This window comes from Grampus griseus (genome assembly GCF_964374135.1).
Source record: "Grampus griseus genome assembly, chromosome: 13".
NCBI classification, from domain to species: Eukaryota; Metazoa; Chordata; class Mammalia; order Artiodactyla; family Delphinidae; genus Grampus; species Grampus griseus.
Genome location: NC_139007.1, coordinates 46,190,071 through 46,205,797, shown reverse-complemented (window position 1 = coordinate 46,205,797; position 15,727 = coordinate 46,190,071). Strand labels below are relative to the sequence as shown.

At 43.0% G+C, this 15,727-nt stretch overlaps 1 protein-coding gene across 2 annotated transcripts in view; it reads right to left on the bottom strand.

The window, feature by feature from the left end:
• DCBLD1 (discoidin, CUB and LCCL domain containing 1) overlaps window positions 1-14,192 on the bottom strand; it is a gene marked incomplete at its 3' end in the record, with an annotated part of 67,127 nt that extends 52,935 nt beyond the window's left edge. For both annotated transcript variants that reach the window (XM_082668579.1, XM_082668580.1), the window contains exon 1: window positions 14,066-14,192. In XM_082668579.1, the coding sequence (XP_082524705.1) occupies window positions 14,066-14,177 (112 nt within the window). In that variant the 5' untranslated portion in view covers window positions 14,178-14,192. The remainder of the gene's footprint in view (window positions 1-14,065) is intronic.
• Between the last annotated feature and the right edge of the window lie 1,535 nt (window positions 14,193-15,727).

Genomic DNA, 15,727 nt, shown 5'->3' with positions numbered 1-15,727 from the left:
GTTTTACGGTTAAGCTCCTTGAGGACTCAAGGGCAGTGAGCCGCGGTGATGCAGTAGTGGGAGGCGACAGGGACACTGAACTGTCACCACCTACCATCAAGGGGGGAACATGGCAAGAAGTGGGGTGGAGGAAGTTTGGCCACAGGGAACTTCTCTACTCTTCACAAGTGGCTACCATGCAGCATTTATCATCTTCTTCCTTTGAACTGTAATTTAATTTCCAAAGCACATGATGACTAAACTGTGTATCATTTCCTCCTCTCCTCAGACTGGAAGCTTCTCCCCCTGTAGAACAGTTGAAGGGTCCACAATGGGCCCTGGGGTTTGCTTGGAGCCATAGCTGGTTTGTGAGACTGACGCACCACCTCCTCAAAACAACTTACAGAAATTAAACTGGATGGAGGAAGTTTAGATTTTGGAAAAAGCTGCAAGTACTCATTAATGTTTTATAACTCCCCAGGTGATCTCTACCCCAAATTTAAGCATTTTAATTCTGAGCATTTGGAAACAACCTAAATTAGTAAAGAGTCAGACTATGACACCTCCGAGCAGATTGATATTAAGGAAAAGTTAAGGCCATGTTTTAGAAAACGATTTAATTTTAAAACAGAATATAGACCACATACATAGATATGAAGGAAAAAAGGTTTAAACTGTATATTTTTATGGTGTGGGATTAGAATTGATTTCCATTTTATTTATATTAGTTTTCTAAATGTTCTATAGTATGAATACATTATACATAAACCAGAAAACTAATATGATTAAAACTACCAAATCCACCTAATGTGCTTTGTAACATTAAAGGCTACCTTCAGCATTGGTCTTAAGGTATGCAGATGGGAAGAAGTCTCTAAACCAACATACCCAAACTGGCATTAAAAACTTACTCAACAAACAGCTCGAAATTTAGGATAATGCAGTTCCCATTTGAAGGAGATCACAGTCAAGGGGAGAGAGACGTAAGTTAACAAGTAATTCCTGAGAGTAAAGTGACAGGTCCAATGGACTCATTATCTGTTCCCCCAAATGCCTGAAATGAATGGATATGCATTTATCTTTCAGACTTTTACCTCAGCTATTTAGGAAGTATGGATATACAAGGTATTTTCTAAATAAGCTTAAAACAAATCCCCAGATGCTTGTCTACACGAGTCAACCGTTTATTTAGTCTACTCAAATTCCAGCCACTAAGAAAGGAAAACAATAACTTCCTTAAAAGACTACTTCCCTTTGATAAGTAGTCACATTCCACTAACAGCAAAGTGAAATTAAGATATATTTGATATGGACTAAGTTCTGCAATACTACAAAGAATGATTTAGGCTTTGAAAAATTTTTTAAACTTAATTGTACCTGGAAAATTATTTGAAGTAAAACAACTAGTACAAAAATATATTTAAGATTAATTATTGACTAGTCCACAGAACAAGACAGCAACCTTCAAACTTGTTGAAGACCCATAGTTAGAATATAGATTTCTCATCACAACCTAAGCAAGCACACATGCATACACCCACATAAATAACAAACAAAAATCTAATGTTATAATACTTTTTTTTTTTTTTTTGCAGTAGGCGGGCCTCTCACTGTTGTGGCCTCTCCTGTTGCAGAGCACACGCTCCGGACGCGCAGGCTCAGCAGCCATGGCTCATGGGCCCAGCCGCTCCGCGGCATGTGGGATCTTCCCGGACCGGGGCACGAACCCATGTCCCCTGCATCGGCAGGCAGACTCTCAACCACTGCACCACCAGGGAAGCCCAATACTTTTTATTATATGTAATGCACTGTGATATTTTCTGTTCTATCCCATTTCATTTTTAAGTTAAAAGCGTGCTGGCTGTGCCAGATGAACTGACTGCCTACAAATGGGTCACAAGCTGCAATTTGGAAAATAGTGCTCTAAAATATCACGAGTGAAACCACTTCTAGAAACATGATTTAATTACAGTTGTATCCTTGCTCTTCCTAATATTCAAGTTACAACAGGTCTCAACACATACACCATTACCCATGTGTGGGTGTGAGAAAATTTCTTCCCATTTCTGAGATCAAGTGAGCTCTTGACGACTACAATCTTTTCAACCACAAAAGGGAGCTTGCAATTACTACAGAGCTCTTTGTCTGATGGTAAGGCGAACAGCTTTCCCAAGCTATTACTAATTTCACTGTCAGCCATCCTCTCTTACAAATGTTGTTCTTCTCCAGTTATGCTTAACTTTTTCACTGCCTGGAAAGGAATGGAAGCACAGGGGCAGGAGAGCCTTTTCATTCTATGTGAGAATAAAACGAGTAAAACAGAAAGTTATGATGGTAAAACTTCAATTATTCAAAATCTTTAGTTTTCCTAAAAGGAAAATGGATAATAGTCACAGCTATAGACTAGAAGCACATGACCAAGTTCTGCAAAACTGTTCTGCAAAACTTAGAATCTCTTTAAACCTTATTATCACTGTGTATAAAATAGATGCTACAACACAGTGTTTCCTATCAGCTAAAAAAAATCACTTAAAACAAATCAATTTGAATGCATGAAAATTAAACAAATCATTTCAAGAGGTCCTATCCAAGAGTCCCTACATAATGGGAGACTATTTCCATCAGTGTGCAAAGACATCAATAATTTTAATATTAACATATTAAAAAGCATCATTTATGCCCAATGGATATAAAAATCTCAAAACCTTGTTTAATGCTATTCTTTAATATGCTATAAGTAAAATCAGTGAAAACTCTATAGTTCTTGGTCACTCTCCAGTCTATGAAAAGGAAAAACGATCACTGAAAGGGCTGTGGATGTGGGGGAAGAGGGTTGCACACATGTCGGCTTCTAACTTCATAAACTATTTCCATATACTTGGGAGGTGACAGAGCACAATGGTTATGACACTGGGTTCCTGTGTCCTTGGGAGTTGTGTGGGCTTGGGTGAGTCCCTTTACCTCTCTAATCGTCAATTTATCATCTGTAATATAGAGATAATGATAGTGCCCAACTCACAGGAGCATTAAATAATATAATGCTAGTAAAGCGCTGAGCATAGAGGCTAGCATACAGTGAGATTCAATACATTTTAACTACTATATTTCTATTTTAAAAATACTACACATATTAAAGTATCAAGAATATTGCTTTGAATTAGCTGACTTCTTCTAAATTCCATCACTCATTGGCTCTACGATTCTAAGAAGTTACCTATTTTGTATCAATCTTCCCCATCTCCAAAATGACCACTCAAAACTGGGTGTGGTAAAGATGAATGAGGCTGTGTGTGTTAAGTGCTCAAAACTGCTGGGAAGTCTAACCAGAATTCATTCCCCAAGATTTATCTAGGGCCACTAGCTGCTAGCTCAGCACCTCCCAAAATAGGCACTGGATCCCTCAGTCCTTAGAAGGCTTACAAAGAGATCACACCCTTGCTGCCAAAAAATGGCAAATAAGCTTCCAGAAACCCGCCTTTTTCTTCACCACAGGACATCTCAAAGCCCTTGCAGTGCATGTGAAACTTTAAAGGAGGATGCATGCTCAATGGGCATCTCCTGGGAGCAGTGTTCTGTGGGACACACTGGCCAACTCCTGGGCTGGGCTCACAAAAGGGGGGTGCACAGAGAGATCCCAAAACAGGGCTTCCGGGATCAAAGATCAGATGTGGAGAGGTGGATTTCGGTCTTTAGAGCTCTAAAAAATGGACACTGAAATTGTAACCTGTCACTGATATTCAAAAGCAAGACTTGCCACTGTTGTTATTAACTTACAAGTGCTTAAGTTACAAGGGGAATTGGCAACAAACTGGACACGTTGTTTGAGAGAAGTGTCCTAATTTCACAGATAAAAATGTAAAACCAAACCAAACCAAACAAACCCCTTGTTTGTAAAGCAAAACAAGTCTTAGATGACTGTGTTATCCCTGTTGAATAGATGCTCAGGATACGGAAGTTGGAGAAAAGTGGCTGCTGACCTTTATTAATAATGTCAGGATGTTGATGTCATGTCTACGTTGCAACTGCTGAAGCTGAGGACAAATGCGAGCAATCCTTCCTGTCTCTACAATGTGCTGTATTTTCTAACCTTGGTTCCATGTTAAATATGCATATCACCAATATTCACATATGTGTAACTGGATGTTGACTTTTCTCTTGGCGTCCAAAAATTCCAACATTACCAAGTACAGACAAAGTTCATCTGAGCTTTAGAAGTCAAAACTGTGGATAAACAACAAGGTCCTACTGTAAAGCACAGGGAACTATATTCAATATCTTGTGATAAACCATAATGGAAAAGAATATGAAAAGGAATATATATATATGGATAACCGAATCACTTTGCTGTACGGCAATTAACACAACATTGTAAATCAACTATACTTCAATAATTTTTTTTAAAAAGTAAAACTTTAAATGTTTCTCTCTTGCTCCCTCATATACACAGATATTTTCACTTTGACAGATTTTTTTTTAATTAATAAGAACCAAAAAGTTATTGGAACAGGAAAAAAATCATAAAATTAATTGTGAAAGTGCTCTTACTAACCAACCATTTATTGTAAAAGGTGACAGATACTGAGTGTTCTAAGGGACTTTATATTATCTTATTTAACCTTCAGGACAATCATATTTGATGGATATTATTAGTTTCCTTTTTAAAAATTATGAAACATTTCATACACACATGCGGACATACAGATAGCTGTGTATAAAGAGTACTATCTCAAACATCCAAGAATACACCCCATAGCTTATAAGACAGGACATTTCCAATACAGCCCAAGAAGCCCACAGCACCCTTTCTTTACCACATGTCCTTCCTATTGTCCTTGCTCTATGTGTGAAGAAGTTGAGGCTCTGAGAAGCTGAGTAATCAGCCCTGGCGGCGGAGCAGGCATCTGAACCTCACCTGTCGGACTTCAGACCCCATGAAACTCAAGCACTGAGGTGGCAATTGCTGAAGTCACCCATTTCAGAAGTGAGAACACTGAGCAGAGAGATTTCAGGAACTGCCCAAGATCACACTACCAGGGTTTTAATGCCAACACAACCGGCATTAAAACCCACATTACGATTATTTATTTATAGCCCTACTCTTTTGGTCTTGAAATTAACATGAGGAAGAGAGCCATATTTAATTCAGGGTTTCTTGTAAAACTTATGAGGAATTCCACCACTCTCTGTTTTTAATCATTTAAGTAAGTGCTTTTTACTAGCCTGTTAAAGGAATAGTCTGAGAGGCGGCTAGTTTACTTCCCACAAAGGCTATTCTCTGCTTCGCACCAATGGAGCTCCTAAAAGCTGCTCTGTAAATGAAGGGTCAGTAGACTCAAGTGCTGCTTCTCAAACTTCAGTGGGTACAGCAACCACCCGGGGATCTTGCTAATGTGCAAGGTCTGAGATTTCTGCATGTCCAAAAGTCTCTTGGTAATGTCTCTTCTGCTAGTCTTTTTAAGATATACCCTGAGTAGCAGGAGACTAAAGGGCCCTCATTATTAGGAGGGATCTTGCAGTGAATTTTCTTAAAAATGAAAAATCCTTGAGATACCAGTTTTGTATGGTTTTACTTTAATATCTATTCCTAAAATTGGAACACATCTGTATTTTCAATTCTCTGATACATTTTTACTCTCGATTTCATTTATATATCCAGGAAAGAAAGTAATAAATTTCAGGATCTATATTTAAGCCAGAGTGACGTTTCTAACACCTGGACAAGAGCGTCAATTTAGGAATTATCTGAGCACAGAATGAAAAATACACAATGAAATAGGATGAGAAGGTTTGTGGGAACATACATGTACGTACCACATGTAAGGAAAAAGCAATCAATGTTGACTAACCAGAAAATAGCAAATATCAGCTGGGTAAGAGATGGCATTTTATCATTCATCGAATGAGGTACGAAACATAAGAGTTGAGAGAAAAATAAATAAATCACGAAATTCATATCACGTTGCATGGTCCTGAAAATTGTATGGCCTTTGCACATTCTGTATTCTGCACTGCTAAATGTCTCACGGTGGATTAAAGCACAACAGCTGCTAATTGGGAGTTTTCAAAGTCTTAATATTTCTGTAGCAAGTGTAATCATCTCTAAGAGAAGCCAAAGGCTATTAATTTAAAACTTTATTGCATAAATAACCCCCTGAAATTGTGTTCCTCCAAGGCTTCTTTTCTTGAACTTGATGTCATCTGGATGAACGTCCCTTGAAGATGAGGGGCAGAAGACCATCATAAGGCATTTAGAATTGTAGAACATGCACCTGACCCCCTCTTTAGGCACATAAAGTGAATGCATCTGGGGTAAATGATTCAATCTCTCTGAATCTCAGTTCCTTCAATAGCTCTCAGAATTGTTGGGATTCAATTCAATTCAATTCGATGCAAAAAAAAAAAAAAAAAAACCCAAAAAACCACCTGATAAAAAATATATATTTGAAGGTAAGGTTTTAAAATGTTATTTACATAAAAAGTATCTGATTGGGCAAACAACAATGATCAATAGATGCTTAAACCATTGAGTGAAATGTCGATGGAGAAGAGTAGTCTGAGTGAGCGAGAGACTATTATCCCACAGACCACTTCCAGGTCATATAGGAAAAGGCAACTTTATAAAGGATGGATTGAGTTGTCACTTCCTGAAGTCACTGATCATTCTCAACATCACTGAAATGGGGGGCAATAATAATCACAATAATAGTATATGCATCTTGTTGTGATACAATTAGCAGTACATGGCACCTTGAGGTACTTTTACCCAAAACCCTTAGCCTGAATCTAATCAAATCTGTAAGTCTAATTCAGGTTTATACTTTAGGGGATGGTGCACGTAAAAGAAAGACACACCACTCAGAAGCAGTAAGTCAGTTTAGGATGTGAGCTGTGTCACCAGACAATTGAATTTGACTTCCTTGCAGGAAAATAAAATGTATGTGGGTGGGGATCAGTGGTAGATCAAAAGTGACTTAAAGAGACGTAATAACTAACTGCCATGTGTGGACTTTGTTTGAACAAACCAGTAGCCAAAAGACATGTTAAGGTTAACGGGGAAATATGACTTGAGTATTAGATATTAGGGGAGAAATGCCATGAAGTCTTCAATATACTTTAAATACCTCAGGGGAAGAGCAGTGTGTTTGTTAAGATCTTAATAATATAGCACAGTAACTGTAGCAAAGAGGATAAAAAAAGGAAAAGGAAGAAGAAAGATGGGCGGAAAAAGAATTTCCTACCCAAAAGGCAAGAGGGTCTCAAAGATTTTTAGACCCTTTTGAGCTAGCACTAACAGCAGGTACAGCACCATTTCTCTATCTGTAGAGTTGGCTATCTTCTATTTTAGACTCTTGGCAAAGCAGGGGCTTTCTAGGGGAAAAAAAAGGCAAATCTTGGTCCATGTAATTCTCACAATAAGCAGCCTCCATTCTAAACTCCTCGGAGTGGGAGCAATTCAATAAACAGCTCTCATGTCCCAGCGGGCCCATGGGCTATTAAGTCTCAAAAGTTTCCTCCTTTGGACTGAAATCAACCACATTTCAATCTGCTTCTGTAAAGCAATAAAAAAAAAAAGCTGGGTCCTCCCTGGTGGCGCAGTGGTTGAGAGTCTGCCTGCTGATGCAGGGAACACGGGTTCGTGCCCCGGTCTGGGAAGATCCCACATGCCGCGGAGCAGCTGGGCCCATGAGCCATGGCCACTGAGCCTGCGCGTCCGGAGCCTGTGCTCCGCAACGGGAGAGGCCACAACAGTGAGAGGCCCGCGTACCGCAAAAAAAAAAAAAAAAAAAAGCTGAATTAAATCCACTCAGCCTGTTAAAAATTAAGTGAGACCCACGAAGATGTTTACCACCTTCCCTGTAGGAAATTTTATGCACTGGCACTTTGAATTTAACTGGACTTCTGATCTCTGTCAGAAATAATAGTGAAATAAAGGTGTTTTTTTTTCCCTTTTTCTTTTTTCAAGAATAGAGTGCTGGGCTTCCCTGGTGGCGCAGTGGTTAAGAATCCGCCTGCCAATGCGGGAGAAATGGGTTCGAGCCCTCGTCCGGGAAGATCCCACATGCCGCGGAGCAACTAAGCCCGTGCTCCACAACTACTGAGCCTCCGCTCTAGAGCCCACGAGCCACAGCTACTGAGCCCATGTGCCACAACTAATGAAGCCCATGCGCCTAGAGCCCAGTGCTCTGCAACAAGACAAGCCACCGCAATGAGAAGTCCACGCACCACAACGAAGAGAAGCCCCCGCTCGCTGCAACTAGAGAAAGCCCGTGCACAGCAACAAAGACCCAATGCAGCCAAAAATAAAAAAATTTTAGAAAAAAAGAAGAGTGCTCCATAAAAATCATTTACACATAACCTCTAGGAACATCCACTAAACACTCTCAGTCATGAAATGGAGCCGTATAAAATGAAAATGACCATATGTAAGCATATATCAACATAAGACAAAGACATTTCTGCAAATATGGGGTATTAGAACACCCAAGGAGATAGTTTATGAAAACTAGATTAAGATTAAACAGAAATGGCATTAAACAGTCAAGGCTTACAGGACTATATGGCTCAACACAGTGCTAATGACACAAATGCCTAAACACTGTCCTCAAGTGATCTTCAAGGTAAAGCAGGGCCCTGATGCCCTCAATGTATAAGCACCTGCAGATCTTAGGGGACCAAAGACCACCTGCTCCTCTATTTTCAAGATGGCCAGCACCTAACTTATGGCAGCTGTGCTGGTATTACCTGGAAAGGAGTCTCTGAGATTCCCAACTCTTTTCAGAGTTGAATTTAGCTATTTTCTTGAATACATGTACGGTGTGTCTGAAGACATCACAATAGTCATGTATGCAATTTCTGTTTAAAACACTTTAGTGACTACTACCCTTCACCTCATTCGCTCAAACCTCAGCCACAAGCATTCATGCACCGACTCAGGAAATAGTTATCTGGAGCCTGTTATCAGCCAGGTACTATAACCGGTGCTGGTGGTGAATAAAAAAGCTCTGTTTCATTTTGCTCTCACAAAGCTTAGCCTTTCCTTCTATTTGCCTCCCGTTCCCCGCCACCCCTCCCCCATCCTCTTCAACTCCCACTGAAAGGCAAGTTTGGCAGTTGGTTCCGGATCCAGCATACTAGGGGTCATAGTTAGAATTCATTTCCACATTGGGTTAAAAATCACCATGTGTTTTTTTTTCCTCATCAGTTAAGTCTCTCCCATTCCTGCACCCCCAGGACAAACAACCATTTTTTAAATTTTATATACAAAGCAGAGAATGAACATCTGGAAGATGACATCAACACGACTCTTCAGTTGCAAAAAGGCAAAATTACTCCGTAGTCTAACGAAACAGAATCTGAAAGTCTGGCAATATTTTTCCTTTCATCTTCAATGCCAGACTTTGAATATACCAGAATGAGTTCCTCTATTTTAAATCCATATTTTCAGACATTTTGTTTACAAACAACACTTGGACTAGACATACAACTTCATTACTTTGTCTTGTTCCGGTTGTGATTCTCAACTAGAGTCAGCGCTGAGTCTTTAACAACAGGGCAGGAGCTGTGTTTTCACTGTCTTCTCCCCCCATCCTCACTGAGCACCCATTCCCTACTGAGCACCCATCATGTGCTGGCCACTGTTCAAGGCACATAGCTTCTCATGGATCTTAACTTCTCACAGTGGGGAGACAGACAAGAAAGAAAAGTATAAATTATAGACTCTGTTGGAAGGTGGTAAATGCCCTAGAGAAAACTGCAAGCAGGGAGGGGGAATGTGGAGTTCTGGGGAAGGCGAGAGGATTCCAGGCGGTTAGGGCCATTCTCCCTGTGAAGCAATATTTGAACAAAGATCGAAGGAGAAGGGAGTCACGTGGACATTTGGGGCAAGCCTGTTCCAGGCAGAGGGAACAGCACCTGCGAAGGCTCTGAGGTAGAAGGGTTCCTGATACCACTGAGAAATAGCAAGAAAGTCAGTATGCCTGGGGATGCGGGGAAGTGTGGTAGAGAACGAGGTCCAAGAGGCAGTCGGGGAGGCAGAACAAAGGGGTCCCCGTATTTGTCAAATTAAGAGTAATAGCAGTAATAATTAGGAAGAGAGCTGGAATTTATTGAGTTTTTTGTGCTAAATGCAATTCCAAATAGGTACCATGTATTATCTCCTTACAAATTCAAAGCAACTGGTCGCTCTAATAGGCACAGAGTTGCCTTTATGCTTTAGGACGCGCATGGCAGTAAGTGCAAAACTCTCTATAGGAAGTATTTCCCTTAACAAGCCCTCACCCTACCCCTGCCTTAACATGACTAAAACCTTCGCTAAACTCTGCAATTAATCTCCCTGTGCATCTTAAAAATAAAAACATAGTTTCTTATAAATGTCAAATGTCTTGCTTATTTCCAAGTTGTGGTTTTTTTTATATGATTTTCAAGTCTGTTCCAGTACCTGAAGGTGAAAGGGTTCAACTTATGAAAAGTTAATAAGTACAGTTTGAGACACTATTCAGAGTTCAAATCCTGCTTTAATAACATCCTTTGATGTGTTTAATGAATCCTTCAGCACAACTTTTTTTCCCCTGTAATACTGTATATGGTATAACTTCATGTTTCAGAGTGTTAGTTACAAATTACATCTAATAGAGCCAAAAGACATGGTACATATTGTTCTGCTGGCCATGTTCCCTTCTTTCTGCTGCACTTGCCTTTAAAAGGCATCCTGACATATAGAAATAAGCATGCCAAGAGAGCTGGGCTTGCTAAACAAAGTTAATTAGTGGAAGTACCAGAGGTACCTTTATAAAGAACTTCAGTAGACTCTTTATTACTTAGTTTCCACTAATTAGGACATAATTTGAAAATATCTCCTAATACAAAAAGATTGTTCAGTTCAACTCAAGAAACATTTATTGGTCAGGTGCTATGAAGATAAAGACAATCCAGTGGCTGCCCTCAGGAACTTACAGTCTCCCAGGCTAACTGAATCGCAGGCCTTCAAGATGAAGGAAAATCTGGGGTGAGGGCAAGCACTGATGCAGAAGGTGCGAGAACAAACTTGTGACTTTTTAAAAAGCCACTCACGCCAAACATCAGACATCAGCTGTCCCCTGCTGAACCAAATATAAAGAAGTGATGGCTTAAAAACAGAACTTCCGAAAGTAAAAAGTTAGCGTTGGGCAGAATTTTTTAATCCATTTTTCTGTATCTAATTCTACGCTTAGAAGTTTCCTCAGAGATTAACTGCTTATTTTTATTCTTCTAGTACTTAAATCAGAAGGAGGAAATTTTTAATATCCATTTCCAAATATTTTGGTGAAGAGAGAATCAGGTATTTTTAGTTAGCACAAATTCCTCACATGAATTAAGGGTATTTTATTCCACAAAACTTATAATCAAGGGAATAAGACGTAAGCCCAAGCCTATGGATTTATACAAATCGAATCAATGCTAATGATCAATTTACATGTGATATTATGTAAAGTCAAAATCACGTGAAACAATCTGTGTAAATATCTAACTTTAGTTAAGTGGATCCAGAGGCGCAAGAAGGAGCTAAAATCAGCCCATATTCTGCTCATCATGCCCTAATGCCTGGGGCCTGGCCCCCTATGAATACAGGAAGAATGGACTTTTTAAAAAAAAAATAAATTGAGCAAAAATACCACATAGGCGGGCGTCCCTGGTGGCGCAGTGGTTGAGAGTCCGCCTACCAATGCAGGGGACACGAGTTCGTGTCCCGGTCCAGGAAGATCCCACATGCAGCGGAGCGGCTGGGCCCGTGAGCCATGGCCACTGAGCCTGCGCGTCCGGAGCCTGTGCTCCGCAACGGGAGAGGCCACAACAGTGAGAGGCCTGCGTACCACAAAAAACAAAACAAAACAAAACAAAAAAAACACCACATAGGCAAGTAGCAGCCTTAAAAAGGAACTAGTATAGCTTCAGTGGTCACCAGACTCTGACTTTAAAATTTTGAATAATTTCATTGACTAGGCTTACAAATATTCAGATTAATGTATCATATTTGCTTCCCGAAACATAACACAATGAATAAAACTCTAATATTAAATTGTCTATGACACAGACAGCAGTAGCACTTTACCATAACCCTAACATTATCAGATGTTTCCACCATCTCAAAGCTGATTTGAATCAGAATTACCTGTGGGAGCTTTTTAAAATCGCATGTTCCCAGGCCCCACCCATTGGATGGTGTGATTCACAGTATGGGTCTGGGGCTTTATAAAGCTCCCGGAGAGAGTGGTGAGCAGGTAGGCTGGGGAGCCACGAAGCAGCTGACTAAGCTGACAAGGACAATGGAGGTAAAATGTAGTAAATGCTGTCTTCTCACCAAAACAAGACTGTTATGCTAAGGCTACCCTCTTACCTTCTAAACATCGAGAGCACTAATATCACTGACGACCACCATCCAACTGTATAGCCAGTAGCATATTTCAAAACCTAAAATGGGTTTGCATGCTTAAATTTATGAAAACTTGAAAAATAAGTGACCGAGGGCTAATTGGGAAAATGACAGACGTGAGAAATACTCAAAAAACACTGATTATGCCTCTTCACTCATGAGGTATCAGAACTCGAGTTCGTAGATTTTTTTCAGTAAGTGTGCCAAATCTAAGTTTTACTTCTTTTGCGATTGGTTCTTTTAACATCCTAAATATATAGGATGCTTCACCGAAACATGACATCTTCTTCCATCAATCATGTGCAGTAAAGTCTCAAATTTGAAGCTCTAAGAATCTAAGCAATCACACGTCTTCCCGGAGAACTGCTCTATAAAGTTAACAGCCTGGATGCCATATAACATCTAAAACTTCATTTGGAACGATGGGTGACAGCTTTAGCCAGATTAGTACAGGGACACATTGTTGGATCTATTCATAGATGTACAGTATTGAAGGTGCCTCTTCAAACAGTGACCCGAGAAACATTTACGTGCTTAAAACACCCGTGATCAAAATCGTACATTTTAAATAAAAGCATACATATTTATATTTTACGATATTCCTAGCATTCTGCTACAGTGCCAAGATACAGTCTGTCTAAACTTTAGCTTTTTTTTCTTTCCTAACAAATCGGTATGTATGCAAACTTAGGAACCACTACGAACATCTTGAGTATCAATGTTTCAGACTGGGAATACATGGTTCAGTGAAAAAAAAAATGCCAGCATTTGGCTTCGTTTTGATTCTTGTCTCATTAGAAAACACGGGGCGGGGGCACGGGGACAGTCAAAATATTCTGGCTAGATGCACTGCCATTAAGTAACCTCAGTCGTAGAGGGGCAAAAGCAAGGGAGGAGGGAAACAAGAACTGAAAAAATCCGCAGAAAGCTGCCCCTTGCGATCCATAAAGAACTAAATTACAACGATTTGCCTACAGCTGGTAAAACAGCTTATTGCTCTCATCTGGTGGCTATGCCGCAGTAAATTCGGTTGTGGGCTAATTAGGTCCAACTTGAAGCCAAGGACCAGGTGCAGAGAAAGATCCGCCTGGTCGGGAGTCGACTCGCTCCAACACCCAAGAAGGAGCCGAGCCACAGGGTTCCAAGTCGGGGCGCAAGCAGCTCACTCGTGACGGGAGGCGCGGTGGGACTGCCGGCTTCCCAGGGGGACCTCAGGGAAACCCTTCCCGACCATCCGTGCAAACCACAAACTCACACGCTACGATTCCAGCCGCGCAGGGAAGCGAGGCGACCGGGAGGGCCCGGCCGCCCAAATGCCGGGCAGCTCTGTCAAAATGAGGCTTGAGAAGGGCCTCCCCGCATAGGTCTCTCCCCTAAGGCTGGGGTCGTCAGCTCGCGAGCCCTGGACCATTTCACTTCAGGAAGGAACTCTGGAAACTAAGTGAGCCCGGCTGCGGAGAGAGAAAGTGGGGAGGCGCCAAGCTGGTCCTCTTGTTTGGGGGCGAAGGAAGGAGTCTGGTGGGGAGCGAACGGAACGCAGTTAACTTATTTTACACTCGAGCCGCCATCGACCAGAGAGAGCCGGACTCCGCAGGGCGCAGGCTGCGACCCCGACCTCCTCCCGCGCGCGGTCCCCTCCAGGCCCAGTGCGCCGCCCGCCGGACGCGCTCCACTCACCCAGCTCCTCCGCCTGCAGCCAGAGCGGCGAGGAGACAGCGAGCAGCAGGGCCAGGAAGCCGCGCCGAGCAGCCCCCGCCTGCGCGCAGCCGCCGCGGGCGCCGGCCACCATGGCCCCGCCGGGCGCCAGCTTGGCAGGCTCGGCTCTTCCTTGGCCCGCGCAGCGCCGCCGCCACCGCCGCCGACCCGGCCGGCCGCCTCCTCCGCGGCCGAGCGCGGCGCCGGGACTGGGAATAGCCGCGGCCCGGCACCGAATCTCATTGGGTCGGCCCGGGGCCCAGCCCTGCGGGGGCGTCTCCCGCCCCGCCCCGCCCCACCCCGCCCTGCGCGCCGGCCCCCGAGGAGGAAGTCTCTCCCGGGCGGCGGCTGGCCGCGGGGGTGTAGGCGTACCGGGCGTGGCCCGCGCTCCCCTCTAGGTACCCTGCGCTCCCCGCTCACGCTCTCCTTTTCCTCCGCCCCTCCTCTCCCAGTGCATGTGAACCTGGGAGCCCGGAGGACTCCTGGCCTTGAGACCTGCCCCCAGCCGCGCTGTGCCCGGGTCGTCCCCGGAGTGCCTGAGAGAGTGGTGGGAGCGCCAGAAAGCCTACTCTCCTCCAGGGCTTTGCCAACCCTACAGGGGTGGGCATGCCATTGACAGTAGCACTGGGGGACTCGAAATATTGTCACGGTAGGATGATGGTGGTGACAACATCCAGTTCAAGTTCTTTTTCATTCATTCAAAAGTTACTAGGTTCCAAAAGTGTGCCTCCCGGCCACAGTGCTAATCCCTTGTGACACTTGCAGACATTAAAAATAATAAGGCAAGTATGCAAACGCAAATCGCAGTCGGCGACGAATAGTGCTAGCGGAGCCCATTCAGGAAGATCTAATTAGATGCCGGGTGACGAGACTGCAGGTAGGAATCAGACAGGAAAGGCCTCACTTAAAAAGTGGCATCTAAGCTGAGACTCGGAGAGTGAATGGGACTTGGGAAAGCGGAAGGCGGGGGACAAGAGAACGGACAAGGTGTGCAAAAGAGCTGAGGGAGGAAACGGCCAGGGTGTGGGGAGTTAGGCGAACAGGTGGGTTCATGGCCGGAGGTGGAAGCCGGAGCGCTGAGCAGGGTCCGGAACGTGGAGGGCCTGGAAGGTCGCGTAAAGGATGTTTTTAAACTTTATCCTCGGAGCTAGGAGCAGACAAGAAGTTGTTCAAACGGAGGAATGACACGATCCGATTATCTGGGGGGTGGGGGGGTGGAGAAGGGCTTGGGGGAGGGGAGAATTACAAGGCTATTAGCGAGTAGCTGGATGGGGAAGTGGCAGTGGAAATTAAATGAGGACAGATTAGATACATATTTTAAAGACTCTGACGGCTCCAGATCGCTAGTCCTCCGCTCACTGCCATAACCTTCGCACTACCGTTTTGGCGCCCTGCAGTTTTCCTGGGTAACACGCAGCGACAGTTAACACCTGCAGATGCCGAGAAGGGGAAGTGTTAGAGGCGGGAGGAAATAACAGCCCCTCCAAGGGCCAATATTGGCCCGTCACGTGCTCTTTAGATACCCCCGATAGACTGTTCACACATTCCTTTTTTTCCTCTGTATTTTTAAACTAAATACAAACGCTGTTGAAACTTCCAATGAGATATCTTTGGGGCTTTGCTTTCTCGAAGGCGGCAGAAGTT